Source organism: Camelus dromedarius, chromosome 2, assembly GCF_036321535.1.
Source record: "Camelus dromedarius isolate mCamDro1 chromosome 2, mCamDro1.pat, whole genome shotgun sequence".
Classification (NCBI taxonomy): Eukaryota; Metazoa; Chordata; class Mammalia; order Artiodactyla; family Camelidae; genus Camelus; species Camelus dromedarius.
Window position 1 is genome coordinate 28,859,341 of NC_087437.1, and position 20,441 is coordinate 28,879,781.

The 20,441-nt window shown below is 39.9% G+C and overlaps 1 protein-coding gene across 2 annotated transcripts; it reads left to right on the plus strand.

Moving 5' to 3' along the window:
• Positions 1 to 2,637: 2,637 nt before the first annotated feature.
• Positions 2,638 to 7,354, plus strand: P2RY1 (purinergic receptor P2Y1). Of its 2 annotated transcripts, XR_004136072.2 has the most exons (3): positions 2,638 to 4,066; positions 6,212 to 6,851; positions 6,964 to 7,354. XR_004136072.2 is itself a non-coding variant. In XM_031449512.2 (2 exons), the coding sequence occupies exon 1, from the start codon at positions 2,904 to 2,906 to the stop codon at positions 4,026 to 4,028; it is 1,125 nt and encodes a 374-aa protein (XP_031305372.1). In that variant the 5' UTR covers positions 2,638 to 2,903; the 3' UTR covers positions 4,029 to 4,066; positions 6,212 to 7,354. The 2 variants fall into 2 exon arrangements, 1 of the variants encoding a protein (XP_031305372.1); XM_031449512.2 differs by having other exon boundaries at positions 6,212 to 7,354.
• Positions 7,355 to 20,441: the final 13,087 nt, after the last annotated feature.

Sequence of the window (20,441 nt, forward strand, 5' to 3'; positions counted from 1 at the left end):
TAGATGGTGTTTTATTTTTTCCTTTATTAAATCTAGTTCAATGTATTACAAATAGAAAGTTAACAAAGTCAACAAAAGAATAACTGAATACATACAAGTCATTCCCAAAAGGCACAATTTTGATTTAAAATATAATTTAAACATATTATAAATCTGCAATTAAATATGTGGAATGTAAAAGCAGTGTTTATAAAATTTACCTTTTCAATATTATTTTAAAAGGTCTGTGGTGCACTTAGGACAACAACCTCCTCCAAATTCCTTGTAGAGTGTCAAGTTTTCTGAAAGTACTTAATGGCATCTGGACCAAGCATACATTTCAGAACACTCACATTATGAGTTAATACATTTGCAAAAGACTTCTGAATGAGGTTACATATTGCTTATGTTGCAAATGAAAAATGCAAAGGAGTGAGGAGTTAGGACCTACTGAGTACCAACAGAACTCAATGTTTTTCTCTGCTTCCCTCTCTCTCTTAATAGACAATCATCCTAGTCAATACCATTCTAATCAAACAATATGTTAATGTTTCATGTTAAGGCTCAGAATTACAGAATCATATATGAAAGAAAAAATCAAATTCAACTCCCTTATTTTATAGATGAGAAAACTGAGGCCTGTAGCATTCATCTCAATTGAGACTGTATCAAAACAGTAATACTGATGCCCTTGAGTTATGTACTCCATTTTTATCACTGCTTTTCATGCTGTTCAACTGACTACAACTCAAAATACTAGTGAGCTCACCATGCCATGTGTTTGGATTTGGTCCTTTCTCCATCTGTCTCTCGAAAGGACTGTCTGGGTCTTGTGGGGAATTTTTTCTTTGTGGGATCAAGGCCAGGAGCTGGTGGTTTTGAGTATTTTTTAAGAGAAGAGTATCATGTAACATCTGAGACTAGAAAGCCTCTTTATAGCATATATCTACAGATATTTTCTTTTTGGATTTTTTCCTTCAAAGAGAAAAGTCTTTGTGACTATTTCACATAAAACATATTGTTAATCAGTAAACTGTCAAAAATCGCTCGATTCCATCCCTGTGTGGGCCCATTTAAACATGTCCCTCAACAACTAATAATTCATTTAGTTCCCAACCAAACTTACTCAGCTACAATTTTGAAATGAATTTTTCAATAAACGTAGTATTAAAGGAAGTCCCAACCAATATTGTTAGGGTACTTATCAGAGATCATTGTGACTAATCTCTTTAACCTAAAGAAATAGGATTGGTAATAAATTTCCCAAACTATACCTTAATCACTTTGGAGCTGAAATTGCCTTTACATCTTTCTATATAAGTTATATTTAATATTCAAGTTATTTCCCGAACAATATGTTGTTTTGTTGTTGTTGTTATTATTATTATTATTTTACTGCAGCCTCTGATTTTTTTTTTTTTTTTTTAGCCTCTTATCTTTAGTTAATGTACCAGACAGGAAGATTTGGAGACCCTGCACTGTAAGTAGATGGTAGATAACAAGTTAATTGTGCTGACGCAATGTGAAGTATCGCCTAACAATATTTCTAAAAAGTCCATTCAGAAATTCTCACGTTGATGTCATCAATGATGTCGGTTTATTAGCATTTGATTAAGAAAACACAATACTGAAATAAAAAGGAAAAAGCAAACTAGAAGGGCAGAAAGGCTCTCCCGATCTCCCTCCCCACCCTCCCTCCTTTGAAAGCTTCCTGGGAGTAGCAGGTTCCTGCCAACTGCCAGGAATGCAGTCCCGGTGAAGCGCAGCGCACCGAGCCGCAGGGCGTTCCCAGCTGGGGATTGCTGGCTCCTTGGAACCTGCGAACACCTGGCGCGGTCCTCGAGGGCCCTAGTGACTTCAGTCTCATTCTGATCGGCTCCAGGGTAGTAGGCAGAAGACTCTGAACGGTGAGAGGGGTTTCCTGCGTGTCAGCAACTTCACTTTGCCGAGACAGCTGGCGGAAGAGCGAAGGAACGCTCGCGGGCCAATCGCTCCCCAGCAGCCAAACATGATCGCGAACAAGCGTGCCCCTCGCCCTTGCCGCGGACTCCGGTAGCGGCAGCGGGGCAGAAGCGGATCGCGCCGGGCCACGGCGAAGATCGGCTCCCCAGAAGACGCCTCCGGCTGGAGGTGAACACCCTGGGGAGCGTGGGCTGGCAACCCGGCGGTCTTGGCGGAGGCACGCCCCTCGCCTCCCCGCGGAGGGCGGACTTGCCCGGGTGTCCAAACTCCGCCCACCCTCGCGGGGAGCCCGGCTCGCCCTCCCGCAGCCTGCACTCAGGACTGAGCAGAGCTCTAGAAGGGCCTGCGAGCTCACACAGACGGCGAATCGGACGCGACCCAGAAGCGCACGAGTCTGCGGCCATGCGCGCTCCGATGGCCCCCAGAGGCTGAGCGCAGGGTGGGTGGAGGCAGCGGCGCGGGCCCCAGAGCCGACCTGCTGTCTTGCACGGTAGGGAGAAGGAAGATGCCCAAACGAAGTTGATCTTGGGGGAAGGAGGCTGGGGCGCGCCCTCCCCACGCCTGAGCGCAGCGCAGCGAGTTTAGCTCGACCCGGCTGAGCCCCTGGCGCGCTCTCCAGCGCGAACCCGCGGCCCCTCGGGAAAGCGCAGTCGGAAAGTTGTCGGCGCCGGTGTCCTGAGCGCCCTGTTGTGTAACCTCGGCGCTGCCAGCCGGACCGGGAAGTTGCTGGTTATCCGGCCAGCCCGGTTCGGTCGCGACCGGGGGTGGCTTTCATGGCCCGCGGCGAACGCGGGGCCGGAGACGGCGTGGGCGAGTCCCCGCGCGCCCCCTCCCGCAGGGATCCTCGGCTCCCGCTTCAGTCCGCTCGCCCGCCTTTCCGATGCTCGCTGCGCCCTTCGCCGCCGCCGCCCTCTCGCCGCCGCTTGCCCCTTGGAGCCGCCGCTTAAGTCGGGGAGGAGAGAATGACCGAGGTGCTGTGGCCGGCGGTCCCCAACGGGACGGACGCTGCCTTCTTGGCCGGCCCGGGCTCGCCCTGGGGGAACAGCACAGTCGCCTCTACCGCCGCCGTCGCCGCCGGCCCGTACAAATGCGCACTGACCAAGACAGGCTTCCAGTTCTACTACCTGCCGACTGTCTACATCTTGGTGTTCATTATCGGCTTCCTGGGCAACAGCGTGGCCATCTGGATGTTCGTCTTCCACATGAAGCCGTGGAGCGGAATCTCCGTGTACATGTTCAACTTGGCCCTGGCCGACTTCTTGTACGTGCTGACCCTGCCAGCGCTCATCTTCTACTACTTCAATAAGACAGACTGGATTTTCGGGGATGCCATGTGCAAGCTGCAGAGGTTCATCTTCCACGTGAACCTGTATGGCAGCATCTTGTTTCTAACCTGCATCAGCGCGCACCGGTACAGCGGGGTGGTGTACCCGCTCAAGTCCCTGGGCCGGCTCAAGAAGAAGAACGCGGTCTACATCAGCGTGCTGGTGTGGCTTATCGTGGTGGTGGTGATCTCCCCCATCCTCTTCTACTCGGGCACCGGGATCCGGAAAAACAAAACCATCACCTGCTATGACACCACCTCAGATGAGTACCTACGAAGTTATTTCATCTACAGCATGTGCACGACCGTGGCCATGTTCTGTGTCCCCTTGGTGCTGATTTTGGGCTGTTACGGATTAATTGTGAGAGCTTTGATTTACAAAGACCTGGACAACTCGCCTCTGAGAAGGAAATCCATTTACCTGGTGATTATTGTACTGACTGTTTTTGCTGTGTCTTACATCCCTTTCCACGTGATGAAAACAATGAATTTGAGGGCCCGGCTGGATTTTCAGGCCCCAGGAATGTGTGCTTTCAATGACAGGGTTTATGCCACTTATCAGGTGACAAGAGGTCTAGCAAGTCTCAACAGCTGTGTGGACCCCATTCTCTATTTCTTGGCAGGAGATACTTTCAGAAGGAGACTCTCCCGAGCCACCAGGAAAGCTTCCAGAAGAAGTGAGGCAAATTTGCAATCTAAGAGTGAAGACATGACCCTCAATATTTTATCCGAGTTCAAGCAGAATGGAGATACAAGCTTGTGAAGAGGCCAGAATCCCCAAACACCCACTTTTGTAACATGGTAGGATGCTAAATAGAGCCGAGTGCTTTTTTCCCCTTTTATTTAAGTTTCTAGTAAGTTTAGAAAAAATTCAAACTAAGAAAGCAGTAAGTCAAAAAAAAAAAAAAAATAGAACTGGAAATGCCTACACCCACACTTAGCTTGTTTGGGTTTGCTTTCAAGGACTTCCTTATTTCTAACCAGGAGTATGTAAAATAAAATAATATCCTACTTAAACATTTACTTTCTCTTCTGCCTTTAAAATTTACAAGCTCTTCTGTTTAAAGTGCACATGAGTACTGGAACTATTTTGATATTAATACTTTCTCCAAGAAAACTGACCACCTGCAACATGAATTTGTGATTCGTCTCGTCTTTCATGTTTTGAATAATCTGAGGTGGGAACAAATTGAAACTCCACATTATCAAATTAGTGGAGTACAGCAAAACACTAAACTCGGTTCATTCAGTATCAGATGAACAGATTTTAGCTGAGTGTCTTTTTTGGTCCTGTAAGTATAGGTGGTGGCTGGCTGAGTTTCTTTGGAGAATTGAATGGAGAAGTAAAGTCAATGAATTTAAAAGCCTAAAAAAGTGATGGTTTCCCAGTTATTTCTAGAAAACTGCTCACTCTATGTCGGGTGCTAATTGTTTGGTGGTGGAATCCTGCATACATTATCTTACAAGTAAAATACCTTCAAAATAATCAGAGTGCATGTACTTTCCTTGTAAACACCATGAACTCTGTGTAAGATTTCCTGTGATAAAGAGCATTTACTTGCACCACTGCTGTGCAGTGGCCTTAGCAGCGTGATTGTGTTCCAGGACAAATGCTCACTTAACATCTGTAAAAACAATTTTAAAAATCACAGATAAATTACAGACCAAAGTTTATTAACTGTTAGCAAGTTGAGGGAGAGTGGCTGAAAGTCATCCCTAATGCATCACCTGCAAACATAATCTCACGTGTATAAGGCAATGGGGAGGGGGGAGAAGCCATTTTTAAAATGAAGACTTTAGTTTAAATTAATCATGGTGTGAAGGCTCTTTTTTTGCTTCTTCCAAATGCTGGAAAACAGTAAGTGGAAATATAAAAAGGAGGCAGAATTTGTATGGGCTGCGCTGATAGAATGACATACTATGATGCTTTCCTGGATCTTACACCCTCATATCTGAAGGAAAAAGACTCCAAATATATGGGAAAGGGAAATATGAAGAATTAAATTTAAGTACTTGAAGTACCACAGCACTAAAAAGTAAGGTGGAGAAGCTGCTAATCAAACTAGTAATAGTTTAAGAGAAGACTCCCCATCAGTGTCTTCTTTTATATTTTCTGTCTGCCAGGAGGTAACGACAGATCTATAAAATACTCCAGTACCTTTAATAATAAACTTTAATGAATACTGAATTGCATTTCTAGCCCTTGAAATGATCAAATTGTATATAATGCAGAATAATGTGGTACAGTAACACAATTTACAACACTAAATAAATCAACCCAATGTCAAAGGAATTTTTAATTGTGAAGACATGCCAACAAAGCCAACATCAGAGTCTGCAACTGATGGTGGAATAACTTGTTTGAAAGCACTTCATATGTAAAGCAATTTGGGGCTGTGTCTCAAGGTGTTAACCTTAGTGCCCTGTGGGACATGGCGACAGGGAAGTCAGAGCTGGGATCCAGTACTTGGCTGTTCCTGGGTGGAGTGTAGACTTGTGAGACCTTCAATTTTTCCCTAGACTTGCTTCATTTTACTCAGCCTTTGGCCACTAGGTCCAATGAAGAAAAGCTGTTAAACTTCCTAAGGCATGGTAGTTTGTCACATGTTCAGTGTCACTGCACAGAATTATAGAAACAAAATCAAGAAGAAACCTGTTAGATGTCCCACCTATACCTCCTTGTTTTGAGGAAAGAGAAGTTTGAGCTAGGTTCTCATCTGGTTAGAGTCCTACAGTGTTGTCTGTTGTGGAATCCTATAAGAAAAAGACTAAGATATGTTATGAATGTATTACCCCATCAAACGTCATCAAACGTCAACAAGGGTAATAACACTAAATTGGCCAAAATGGAAATGCCAAAGCTTACAACGTCCTTGAATGTGCAGGCTAATGGTACATATTTCTATAATATTTTCCCACCATTTACTTTAGTGTTCTTCCTTTTAGGTCTGAGGATGCCAGCCTGGTTTACAGTATGTGTTAAGTACATTGTTTCAGCTTCCAGAGAACCTTCTTTTGGAGTTTGGATCCAATGTGGAGGTGGGCAGTGACTAGAAATGCCCTTTTACTTCTTGGTGTGCTTTTTCCAGAGTGTTTCTTCTTTAGCTTCATATATCACATAGTGGACAATGATGACATGCAGATGCATGCCAAACAGTTACAAGAACGACCAACTCCTTCTAGGCACAAATAGGTCTCTGGGATGAGTCTGCTAATGGTGAAAACATACAGAGGGTCAAGATGATCTATTGGCTGAAAATATGATTCATGACATAGGATGTAAGTAGGTATTTTAATAATAAACGTAGAAATCTACTGGCATGTTGATAAAAGAAGAACTAAAGTTATAGAACCTATCAGTTAACTAAATTACACACTACAAAACTGTTTGACTGCTGAGATCAAGGTATTTTATGGCTCATCCGCTGGCATCTTTGACTCTTTGCACATCAGTGTGTGTTTGCATGGACACAATAAAAAGACAAACCAAGAAGAGATACATCATGAGAGTGGGATTTGGAGTTAAAACCGTAACACTGTCACTCGGCCAGCTGTGGAACTCTTGACCCTATCAAGACCACTCTCTGTAAGTTAAAAGGGTTGGATGACATCCAGCTGTTGAAGCCTTAGGGAATGTGGTGAAGCATTAAAACTACAGGCAGCCAGAGGTGCATGAAATCTGCTATTGTATTTTCCAGGGTTCTTCAGTTCCAGTCTTTGGCTGAAAATTCGTACAAAGTTCACCAACTGTGATATGGCTATGAAATGTAAGTTTTCTCAGTCTCCTTGGGGCAGTGCACTTATACTGCCTTTGGAAACAAGAGATGTCAGTGCTTACAGCAGCTGGAATTGGACTAGTGACAATAAAGATGTGTAACTAGTTAGAGATATAGTGAAGCTTTAACTTTGCTGGTCAAATTGTAACTATTATGATAGTATTTATTGATGAAGCTCATAGTCCTTCAGTTGTACAGACTGAAAAACTTTCTTGAAAGATCCAACATACCAATGTAAATTATATTTATTACAATGTATAATATTAATATGTCACACTGGTGTATTTTACATAATATATGATACATAATAGAGTTCCTGTATATTATGATGCTTTTCAAATATCAGTATCTTGAAATGTTTAAGTCTTCAGATTTTTTAATCTAATCTTTTTTGTGATATAAGTGATTAATTTTCTCTAGAAATGCTTTTGCACGTTTATCTTTTTATTTAGGGTGCTTTCTATATAGACACAAGTTGGTGTCAAACTGTCATAAAATCGATAGTAAATACAAAAATGTATTGTCTACATTTTATATAATATTATAGAAAAGTCTGTATTGTCTTTTCAACATGCTTAAAATTGTGTCCCCAAATACAGTCAGAGTTTCCCATTTCCAAATGCAAAAGGCTTGTCCTAAACTCAGAGTAGCTGTTTTAGAAGTCTGGTGGGATGGACATTGCAGATACAACATTAGAATTTAAGGAAATACTTCAGGGAGATGGGGAGAGAAAGAGGCAGCTGGTGTAATCAGTTACTGTGTTCAATTCTGCTTCAATGCTTATGTTACCGTTTCTTCTTAAGATGAAATAGTGTAATCTTAATTTCTTTGAGATGGAGTTTCTAAGTAACACACTACCAGCAATCCAACACTGCTAACTTTAATGTTTTCTTTGTACATTTGATAACTTTAGGTCCAAGTTTTACAGTGATAACTGTATATTATTTGGCTGCTGAATCCTGTTAAAAATTTTTAATTCTGTTGTACACTGCATTATAGACATCATTACAAATTAATACGAAGGGGAATATATGTTACATATCAAAAATTGTGAATTTGAATTCTGGTATGTTTTAGTGATTTTGCAAAAATGTTTATTTTTATATTATCTGTGATTTTCATGGTGGATCATTGAACTAGATTTCTTTGTGATTAATAGTGCCATTGAATGAGCAGTATGGAAACAGTGTTACTTGACATTTTGAGCTTTCTCAGGTTTATCTACATCAATGGTATAGTTTAACAAATTTCAGACTAATTGTGCATAATTGTATTATAAAAGGAATGTACATTTCCTATAAGTTTGCATGCAGGAATCTGTAACTTCTAGTGTGTGAGTGTGTGTGTGTGTGTGTGTGTGTGTGTCTAAGGCATGGCAGCCAACTTTGTATCTGCTATTGAAAATAACAGCAGAGCTTTGATATAATCATGGTCATTAGAATTGTAGCTATCATAGATAATTAAAACTGAAAAAACTCAATAAAACTCTGAAATGCAGTCTGATGGCTTCTATGTTATTATAGAATTAATTGTTACAAATTTCCTCAAATTTTGACATGTACTGTTACACCAACTGGCAAAAACTACTGGAGGTACTGAATTAGCACAGGCATCTCAATGTGTAGCCTGGACTGTAAAATGTGAAGTGTTAGATAGTGCAAGATAATTGATAAGATCATCATTATTTGATATTTAATTATTAGGAACTTAATTCTTAGAGGAAAATATGGAACACAATCTTAATACGTATTTCTCATACTAGTGTTCTGTGTGTAAAACGTTAGCTATAATCTTTGCTCCTCTAATTTTTAATCCACGGAGGTAGTCATTCTAATAATCCTTTGTGGTTTCTGTTTATCTATTAGCCTACATTGCCTGCTTCTCTCAAGTTTATTAAAAAATATATATATAAATACACAGTGCTGTGCAGTGCAAAGTGTACATGGAATGGACACATGCTTAAAGCACTTCTACCCTTTCCCCCTCAGTGGCAAAGGTAAGTGCACAATGGTCCCACACTGGATTTTTTGATTGTCTACTGAGATAGGTACTCTATCCAGAATCCTGTGGATGGAAAAATGCATATCTCTTGCAGCCCCTAAGATACGTGTCAGTTTTAATTCTTTAATTGGCTGTACTATCCAGACTTCACCAATCAGGAACACTTTCTTATTAACATCAGCTTTGGTAGAGGTTTGTGGCTGTACATGTATGTACCTGTGTGTGTATGTTTATTTAGTGCATACACAGAAATTATACAGATAATTATCTTTCTTATTTAAGAAGAATTTACCATAAAGCTTTGAGCACCTTGTGATTTTCAAAATCACTTTGGCATTACAGTCTAAGAAACTTCTCTCTAAATATACTGTGTTTAAATTCCCTCTTTACTTTAATGAACTGGAAAGTTTATATTTTCTTTTCAGAAGGTTTAGAATTTTGCCTAAATATGGTCAGAGTTTACATTTCCAAATGCAAAAAGCATGTCCTAAATTCAAAGTAGATCTGTTGTGATTTAGAAGTCTGATGGATGGGCCATTAAACATACAACATACGTCATGAGAAATCTGTGTTAATATTAATACTGTGCTTACTTGCTTTAGCCCTGTGGGGTTATACGGCTTTGGGGTGGAACTTGGGGACTAACATCCCCAGCCAGCAGGGTTTCTGGGATTGATGATCCAAACAACAGCTGTGGATGGAGTCAGGCCCCTGGGCTGAGCAGCTGACAGCACTGCAGCCCCTTGGAAATGGTTGTGGGTAAGGGGGTGGGGGATGAGAGACACATGGGAGCAGTCAGTACTGCATGGAGGGGGAAAATGCACCATCTTCCCTGATTACCAGATGAGGGGAGATCACCTGCATGAAGGTGGAAACTCCTTGATGATTAGGTTAAAACTGAAAGAGATCTTGGAGATGTTCCAATTCCATTACCTCAGTTTGCTCATGAGAGTAACGTTTTCATGTTCAAAGGAAGAACTAGCAAAGAACTGAGGGTTCTCACTTCTACTAGAATATTCCTCCTACATCCCAGAGATCTTCAAACTGTAGATCTTGACCCATCAGTGGGTCTGGTTATGATACGTGCTCGTTTACATAATGAAGCAGAATAGATCAGAGTCCCTAATTCAGTGAATAAGACTGTGATTTTTAACTCCAGACACATACACACACACACTCATACACAAAACACATGTATGTACTTACATCCTGGGTTACAGTGGACATTTGATTTCTTACTGAGGATCCGGTCAAAAATTCAAAACTACACTATACTCATCAGAGTAGGCATGGAGTTATGGAATAGGGCATGAGAGATTATTTTTCAAAACTATTTTTAAATAAACACAAAGAATCTTAGTTGTTAATTTTGTTACATGCATTCTTTTTTTTTTAATTATCTTCTTCTGAAGATTTCATTTAGAATTCCCAAACAAATTATTAAGGCAGGATGTAGATGACATCTAAGGGTGGTTATTTGCAGTTAAGGATAGTGTAACTGAAACTGAGATTTATGTAAACTTTGACAGCTTAACTCTTCATACTATCTCCTCTGGTTTGAACAGTTAACAGTAAAATAGCAAATGTCCACTATGTGTAAGAGCACTGGCTTTGAAATAAAAATGCCTTAGGTTTGAATCGATCTTCGCCATTTACTATTTGTGTAGCCTGGGCCAGTTACCTAAACCCTCTTGGCTAGGCATAATAATTTGCAGCTCATAGGATGTTGGGAGAATGAAACAAAATAAAACAGGCAAAGCACCTATCATGTAATAAACACTCTGTAAATGGCAGGTATACTGTTCTTGAGGCTGCTAAGGTTTTGCCACTCCATGTGCCATTTTGTTGTTGTTATTGCTGTTTCTGTTTTTAATAATACAAGTATTAATATTTCTATTAATAGAGATATTAAAATTTCTGATTCTGTTTCATGCCGTGGAGGCTTTGTGACAACACACCATGGGATTGAGAGTGGGTCTCCTAGAAATTCACATTATGGGATTGAGTCCATTTAAAATTGCTCTTTTTCACATTAAATATCTGTTGTCAAATAGCAAGCAAGTATTCAACTTTTTGATGCTTTGTACGATGACATTCGCTGTGTGGGACAAATAGATATAAGGCCAAGTATGTACACCTAAAAATATATCCACAAGAACGGTCTGCTGACCTCCTTAGCTGGGTCTCACCTTCAGGCTTGTGGTCTATTTTCAGTCACCACAGTCCAGAGCCTGGTCTTCAGTTTTGCAGATCTAGAAACTTGATCTCAACAGTTCACCTAGAGTTCACCAACTCTCAGGCACTGACTCACACCAAGCCAACTGACAAGAGGATCATTTACCAACCAGAATGTCACTTTATGAGTATACAACGGCTATATCCCAGTCAGAGTAACAGACATCTCCCTTTTTGTTTAATCTAATTATGTATCAGAAAGTTGCCTGCAGAGCTTAAAACAAGAACAAAGAGAGACATTCTTGAAAGGCATTTTCAGCAAGATAGAGGAGCTGTTAAGAATTGCTTATCCTGGGAGATATCGGTCGTGACAATCAGCATCCAGCCTGTACTTCAAGAAATTCTGCCTGCCTGAGACAGCTTAGCAGCACAGAGACAGAAAAGTTCACATTTTCTTTTTCTTTTAAAATCAATCACCACCATTATTACTTCTTTACTTGCGAATTACGTTTTAGTAATGACTCCCCATAGTGAGTATGGGAGGACGGGGTGGTAGAGAAGAAGACTGCAATGCTTGCTAAGTTGGAGATACTTAGAAGACATCTGGTTGGAAAGGTACCATATGTCACTGCAAAGGCCATTCCAGGGCTATAGCACGAGACAGAGGTCTGGGAATTTTCCATGTGCAAATGATACCTGTAACTAAGGAAAAGTCACCCAGGGAGCACGTGCAGACAAGGGAGAAAAAAAGGCCGGCAAAGGGATGGGGGAATGAACCATAATCAACACCGGCATTGGTAGGACGGACAGAGAAGAGTACTGAGCAGGAAGAAGTGAAGCCAAAGAAGAACTCGGACAGCCTCCTGAAGAAAGCAGTCTCAGAAGGGAATTTCAGGAAAGAGGTACCTGTATCCATTTTTACAGAAAAGGCCATAAAGAGTCTGTTGGATTTAGAAACTAGAAAGCATTCGTGTTTAATTGCGAGCACTTTTAAATCATTAAGATAGCAATGATTACTCATCACCCAAGAAGTGTTTAGGTGATGATATTGAGGAAAAGAGGTGAGTATTTTGAGAAGGCAGAGATTAGAGATGGAAAAGGTATAAACAGAGACTGCTTGGTAATGGCAGGGGAAACAACGTCCTTGGGGAAACTGGAAGATGGATGACATCGATGGGGCAAAGGAGAAGGGAGAGTCCAGGGAAGGACTGGCTGTATTTAGTGGGGCTGAATGGTGGTAAAGCCATCACAGTGGAGGAAAGCCAAAATTGTGAGGCTAGGTCACTGGATGGGTCACTGACTGACAGGAAGACTGTAGGAGTTGTGGAGGAAACTGATTTGAAAACTGGGGGATAAGAGCACTGAGTAAGGGGGCAGCTAGCAAGATTAGCCGGCATTACTCTCAAAAGAGAGGTTTACATGGCAGTGGAGAATAATGTTAAGAAGCAGTGGGGATCTAGGCGAATGCCTGTCACTTTTCTGGTGTGTTAAGAGTCGTGAGACAGAAAAAATGGCTTCTACTGTGAAAAAGAGTGAGCGGATTATTTTACTGGGGAGTTGTCAGCAGCTTTTGGTAAAAGGAGGTTGAGGGTACAGAAGTTTCTTTGGAAAGAGTTGTCTCTCCAGAATACACAGGAAAAAAAAAAAGGGCAGGGTGGTAGGAAACGTGGTCAGGAGAGAGCAGAAGTGGGAGAAGAGGGGGATAAACTGGATGGAGAAGAAAAATTTGATGACAAGCAAACATGTACCCAGGAGGTCACACTAGATCATGAGGATAAAGAAGGCAAGTTGTAGAAGGATCCCAGGATGGAAATAACTGATATTTAAATAGGAACTTTAACAGTAAGTTTCCCCATAGTCTAGACAGATTGTCCTTAGATGGATGGAAACAGGGAAGACAGAAATAGATTGCCTTCAGGCAGTGATCAAGAGCATGTGTGGTGGATTTTCAAAAAAAAGGGGGGGAGGACTGCAAATTCCTTGGCATTTCTTTCCATTAAGAATTGGGGTCTATGATCCCTCCTCTTGAATCTGAGAGGGTCTGTGGTTGTTTTGACCAACAGAATACGACAGAAATGATGTACTGTGACTTCTAAGGCTAGATCATAAAAGGCTGAGTAGCTTTGATTGGAACATTCTCTCTTAGAGCTTCAAGTTACTATATACAAAGCTGACTACCTTGGGGCCACATGCTGGAGAGGCCTCAGGGAGAGGTTACATGATAAGGCTCTGAAAAGAGAAGTAGGAAGTAGGGGTGTGCGTGCGTGTGTGCATGTGTGTGTCAGAGAGAGAGAGAATGAGAACCCAGAAACTTCTAGCCATTCAAATCATACCAGCCCAGGCACCAGACATGTGCATGAAGAGAATGATTCAAACACCCAGCCACTCTAGTCCCTCCAGCTGCTTGGCTCTTAGCTGAGGCCTTCAACATCATGGAGCAAAGACAACCCATCTTTGTTGAGACTTGTGTGAAAACCTGACCCACAAAATGGATGCAGAAAATAAAATTGTGGTTATTTGTGAATTAGGGGCAGTAGTTTATTATACAGCAACAGATAACCTGAACAGCCTAAGACAGACTACAGTTGGGGTGGGGCTGCTGATGCAGTGCTCTCTCTCACAATTATAGCTTTGGCTTTTTTTGTCCTTAGGTAGGTGTGGCCAGGGTAGGGGTACACGCTAGGGTGGAGCTGATTTACGAACAGATAGTGTATCCTCAACCAGGGATGATATTCAATGATATGTACAGGTACAGGGTACTGGATGATTGGCCAGATGCCCATTCAGACTGGTTAAAGTCAGTGCCTAATCATGGCTAAATATTTCTATTATTATAACCTCTGCCTTCAAAACAGTGCCAAGCATCTAGAAGGCATTTAGTTGGCACCAAAAAGAAATCTCACATGGAGAATAGTTAATTGATAAATTCTATCAAGAAGCTCTCAGTATAATAGGATTTCACAGAGAAGAGAATTTCAGTTGAACTAGAGTAGACTGAGAATGTATATTCAGGGAGGCAAATGTTACAAAGTTGGATTTAAAGGTGGAATAGAACTTAATATTCAGGAGCAAGAAGGGAAAGTATGTCAAGCTTGCTTTTTATGTGAGAGTGGGGACATAAAGGAAAAATGAACAAAGTCAGCAGATTGGGAGGAGGATGGACTTAGGTAGAAGGAAGGGAGAAAAATAGATTCACTGTGGCTCAGTGGACGAGAGAAATTAAGGTTAAGTAGGCAGAATAAAACCACACTGTGAAGGAATAATCAAAGAGGTTTGTATTCATTACAGAACACAATAGAAAGCCATGGTAAGTTTTAAATTAAGGGAATGATATTATAGGGAATTCAGCAGAGGAGCAAAGATGCTGTTGCTCTAAGCAAGACATTCAGACAATGATGGTGTGGTAAATTGAGGCAGAGGCATAAAATATTTTGTAGGAAGAAATAGTGTTTTATGAATAAAACAGAGATGAGAAAAAGAAAAGTCAAAAATGACTGAGGTTCCATCTGGAGAATCAGGAATAATGGCAGTGATTCTGACTGAAATAGGATGTTGTTGGAAAGGGAAGCAGAAAAGTACATATTTTTTTAAAAAGGCATGAAGATAAAGTGTAAGACTCAAAGGCCCCTGTGCAAGAAATATTACTCCACTTATTTTTCTATACCTCAGCTTAATTTTCATGAGTCTCTCTTCTGCTAATATGGCAGAAATTTAACTTCACTTTGTTCAGTTCCCCTGCCCTTCTCCTTGAAGCTGTGACTTAAATCCATAAAGAAGTTTAGTGGATGAAAGAAGGGCATCTCTTCATCTCTTCGGCCAAGAAGGCCACCCTGTCATCTCTCAACACTGACACTCATGAGCAAGCCTGTGTCTGTGCAGCAGTGCTCAGTCACTCCTTGTTGCCATTCCCATGAGCCCTTCATTTCTGGCTCTGTGAGCAGATACCATGCCCTTCTCGGAATAATAGCATCGGACTGCTGGGGTATGAGGCTGGCATGGGGCATCCTGTGAGCTCGCCCAGGCCATTCCCTTGGATATACCACAAAGTTATTTCTATTCAGGGGCTTTCCCGCCTCTTAGGAAAATGTAAAAAGAACTAATCTTGGAACATAAAAAAAAGAAGGATGTAGTAAGAAAAAGTATGGGTAAAAAGAACAGATTTTCCTCCTTTCCAGTTTTCTAAATTGTTTAATGATTGAAGCAAAATTATAATACTGTTTGATTTGTTTCTAAATGTATGTAGAGAAAATATATAAGACAATTATAAATGAGGGAGGGTAAAGAAACATAAAGGGGAGGTAAAGTTTCTACACTTAATTTGAACTGGTAAAATAATGAAAACAGTAAATGGGAAAAGTTATGTCCATACAATGTAATAGGTAAAACTACAACTAAAAAGGAGTTATGCAAACTGATACACTCAAAAACAATATAGATAAAACAAAATGGAATGCTAAAAAATATGTAAGTAACCCACAGAAAGACATAAAAAAGACAACAGAAACAAAAAAAAGAGAGATAGAAAAAAGATATGATTTAAAACCTAACATATCAATAATTACATTAAATGTAAATGGGCCTAAATACACCACATAAAATGCACAGATTAGCATACTTGATTTAAAAACATGACCCAACTTCATTCTGTCTATAAGAAACTTACTTCTAATATAATAATACAGGCAGACTGAAAGTAAAAGATTCAAGATACATCTTATAAACACTGAAGAAATACAGGAGTAGCTTTATTAATGGCAGATAAACTTCACTTCAGAGTAAAGAAAACTAGCAGAGACAGCAATGAATATTTTATAATAATAAAAGGGTCAGTCCACCAAGAAGACATAGCAGTATTAAATGTAAATGCACCAAAAAAACAGAGTTGCAAAATACGTGAAGCAAAAACTGAAAGAACTGAAGGGAGAAATAAACAAATTCAAAAATGTATTTGGAGGCTTCAACATTCCCCTTTCAACAACTGATAAAACTGCTAGACTAAGTATCAGCAAGGATATAAAACTCCACAACACAATCAACCAAGAGGCTCCAATTGACATTTATAGAACACTCCACCCAACAATAGCATTATAGAACACTCACATCCTGTGCCACAGGACAAACTTCAAAAAATTTAAAGGAATTGAGATAGTGTGTTCTCTGACCACTATGGACACAAAAGAAATCAATTAGAGAAAGATAACAGGAAAATATCCACACACTTGGAGACTAAAAAATACACTATAAATAATCCATAAATAATCCATGAGTCAGGAGGAAGTCTCAAGGGAAATTTTAAAAAGTTCTTTCAGAAAATAGAAGATGAAGGAATACTCACCAGTTTATTACGTGAAACTAGTATGCCAAAACCAGACAAAGAGCACCTAATAATAAAAATAAAAAATTTTTTAAACTATAACATCCCTGATGAATAGAGGACAGAAATACAGGAAGAAATAGACTCACAGTCATACAATACAGACTTGTGGTTGCCAGGGTGGTGGAGGGTGGGAAGGGAGAGACTGGGATTTCAAAATTGTAGAATAGATAAACAAGATTATACTGTATAGCACAGGGAAAGATACACAAAATCTTATGGTAGCTCACAGAGGGAAAAATGTGATAATAAGTGTGTATATGTCCATGTATGTCTGAAAAATTGTGCTGAACACTAGAATTTGACACAACATTGTAAAATGATTATAAATCAATAAAAAATGTTTAAAAAAAAAAGAAAGAAAATGGAGAAAATCACAGTGTACCGTCAGGGTAAGTCTGGCCATATAAGTGCTTAACAAATTAAGGGCTAACATTCTATGGTGTTTAAGAGTGAGACTCAGTTGGGTTCAAATCCTAGCACAGACAATTATTAAGCATGAGAAATGGGGCAAGATACTTAACCTTTCTGAGCCTCAGTTTCCTCATCCAAAAAAATAGGGTCAGTAATTCCTCCCTCACTGGGTTCTTAGTATAAATGAGATCATTTGTCTGAAGCTCTCTGTACAACTGCCTGGCACTTAGTAAGGGCTCAGGGAATGGTGGATGCTGGAGGGTGAGGCTGGGAACCTGTGCAGTGGAGCTGCGAGAGGCCGCCTGAGGAGGTCAGTGGAATCAGCTGTAGGGAGAAGGAAACGAGAGGCTTGGAGTCAAACCAAAAGGACTCAGCTGAGGAGACCAGGGAAGCAAAGAAGGAAAGGAGGAAATATGGTGCCTAAGAAACCCAGAAGGAGGTAGTGACAAGCAGGGGTAGGTGAGGAAAGAGAATGAGGGTAGAGGGAGACAAGAAGACAGACTTAGCAATAAGGAAGTGACAGAATGGAGGGGGAGCAAGCCAGAGGGCACAGGGTCAAGAAGGAAATATTAAGACACATTGTGTTCTCAAGGAAAGATTAAGAGCCAGTTGCTCTGAAAGGTCAAGTAGCAAAATGTGTTGATTCTGAAGTGTGATGTTGTTGAGTGTGTGTCTTTGTTTATATTGCTGTTGTTGTTCAAGTCCCAGACTGTAAAAGAACAAGCAGACCCTGGTTGCCAGGGTATATTATTCCTGCTGCCTCCAAATCCAATTCTGGCAAGCACAGTCATTCCCCATGGTATTCCTGTTAGAGTTCATACAGTTCTCATTAGGACTTGAAATCTTTTCAGCCTTGTCAAATTCCATTATACGGCACAGCAGATCTTAACCTGTAGATTGTAGTGTTTCTTTTCACATCTACTCTGTTTTAAAATCAACTGCTGAAAGTAGTATTAATCTTTTTGTGTTCTTATATTTAAGTTTTTTTTCCATAATAAAATTTTCACTTTATTAAGTGTCCAGCAATTTAAAAAGTAAACTCTCCTTGTAAATTTCCAAAAAAAAAATTTTTTTTTTGAAATAACAACAGTGGGATTTTTTAAACCCATTTGCATGTTAATTTGTAAAGTATTTCAAGTAGTTCATTGTTCTCTATATATTTACTTCATATCAGAAGTATTCAAGCTTCCCTTGTGATCTGTCAGAAGACCAAGTAAATAAAAATAATAATAACGCTTAATACCACAAATATCTAGAATTTCAAAATTGTTTTTTTTTAATAAAAACAATTTGGAGTGAAACTTGAGTTTATCCTAATTATATGCAAGTGATAGATAATACTATGAAACTGCCTAATTACATCGGTGATTTTCCCATAATGCACTTAGCTCCATATTGCTACTATTATTTCTTCCAACATTAGTTAAAATTAAGTCTGCCTTTGTTGTGACAAGTACCTTCAAGTAATTTTCTCTTTCAACAGTTCATTTTATGGATGTTAGACAACTATTCTCATAATACTACATTGACGCCTAACAGCAGTATATTTTCTTCAGTACAAATAATATAAAACTGAATACACTTCATAATTTCCAAATCTATAACAAATAAATGATTAAATTAAATTAAACATTTCTGCAATTATATTTTATGTCATTTAGAAAAATCTATCAACTTCTCTGAACACTAATGTATCTCAGGGATCTCTTTGACCTTTTGAAAAAAATCAAATGTACTTTCTTAAAAAATTAAAAGTTATACTTGGCATCTATTTACCTAGAGGCTTGTACATTTTTACCAACGACATGTAGAATTTTCTTTGATTTTTCAGTATGACTCTTCCTTTAAAAATATTGCAAAAAGATGGGAAATGTAAACTACATTTTAAAATGAGAAAAATTTTGCTTTTACAGCCAAAATAGGGACTATTCCAAATTCAACAAAATACACTGAGTGTATGCTAATTGAGACATGATGAGATCAGAACTTCTGAGGGGACACTGTTGTGAAAGACCAGAAAAGATCAATAGGAGGCGTGATCAATAGGATTCATTGAACATAGAGGGGATGAGGGAGAGGGAGCAGTCTAGACCTATATAACTTCCAAATTTCTAGCTTGAGCAATGAGTGGAGGGAACGCTGGAGCCACTCACCAGGCCTGAGAAAAGGGATGGGGAATTAATTGACTTTCTCATTTGATTAATTGGGTCCAAAAGTAGAGTTCTAAAAAATACAGTTTTGTATTTTCCAGTCTACTCATTTGCTTTTATTTAAAAGTGTCATGTTATACACAGAGCAAGATTTAAATATTCTGAAGAAATACTGGTTAGAGGGCAGCTGAAACTGTCATATGATTGCTAAATATAATTGCTAGAGTCATCTGGTTCAGAACTGGGCCAAGTATCCAACTTTGTCAAGCAAAGAAGTCATTTTTTCTGCATTCAACAGATGGATTATGAGTGCCTACTGTGTATCAGGTACCACTATAAGAGCTGGAGATAGAATAGAGAGGAAAAAGAAACCAGACACAATTCTTTTTCTCATTGTGTTTACAATGTACTGCAAAAATATAAATGTTGAGTAGAAAACAATTAAGATAATTTATCTCAGACACTTACAGTGCTACAAAGAAAATAAAAATAAGGAACATAGTAAGAAAGAGTGACTAGGGTGGGGAAGAAGTATATGACAGTATGCTTGCCTGAAGGACTGGCCTTTGACCTGAGCCTTGCACGATGCAGAGCCAGCTGTGCCGAGAATTAGAGGAAGACCTTTTAGACAATGGACTTCCTAGACAGAGGCAGCAATCTGTTTGGAAGAAGTCTCAGGGGACTTGTTTTTGAAGTGACATTTGCATAGAGAACACACTCTACCTACTTATAGTGCATATTTATTTGAGATGGAAGGAGCTGACACATACAGACACACAAAAGTGACTGAGTGTACTCTCTTCACAACTACCAAGCTGTACTTTGGGCTACCTGCAGTTCCAAGCAGTACCAAGCAGTTCCCAGGGAGAAGAGCAAAAGAAAAGGCACCATAGCAGAAAACTAGCTTGGCTCTCCCAGGAGTTGGAACATGTAAAGAGACAGAGGCGTGAGTAGAAAGGGATGAGCTCAGGGAGGAGGGTGGGGAGGGCCACAGCATACCCGATCTAGCAGACCATAGTAGGGGGATTAGAGGGGCCAAGCAGAGAAGTGATGGGGGTGTAATTTCTGTTTTCTATATTAAATCCCCAAGTCATCATCTGGTGCAATTACTGTTTTTAGTAGTCACTAAGAGAAAAACAGTATATTTAGAAAGAAAAAATGCAAAACATTTGTTATATTTGCAATGTTTTTATGTAAACTACCTTCTTTAGGCTGTATCTAAGTTAGAGATGCCATATTACTGCTTACGATTAACAAATGTGTGTAAAGAGGAGAAATACAGCATT

What these genes read in the sequence shown, in the direction of transcription:
- P2RY1 (XM_031449512.2), top strand. Translation starts at nt 2,904, where the DNA reads ATGACCGAGGTGCTGTGGCCGGCGGTCCCCAACGGGACGGACGCTGCC.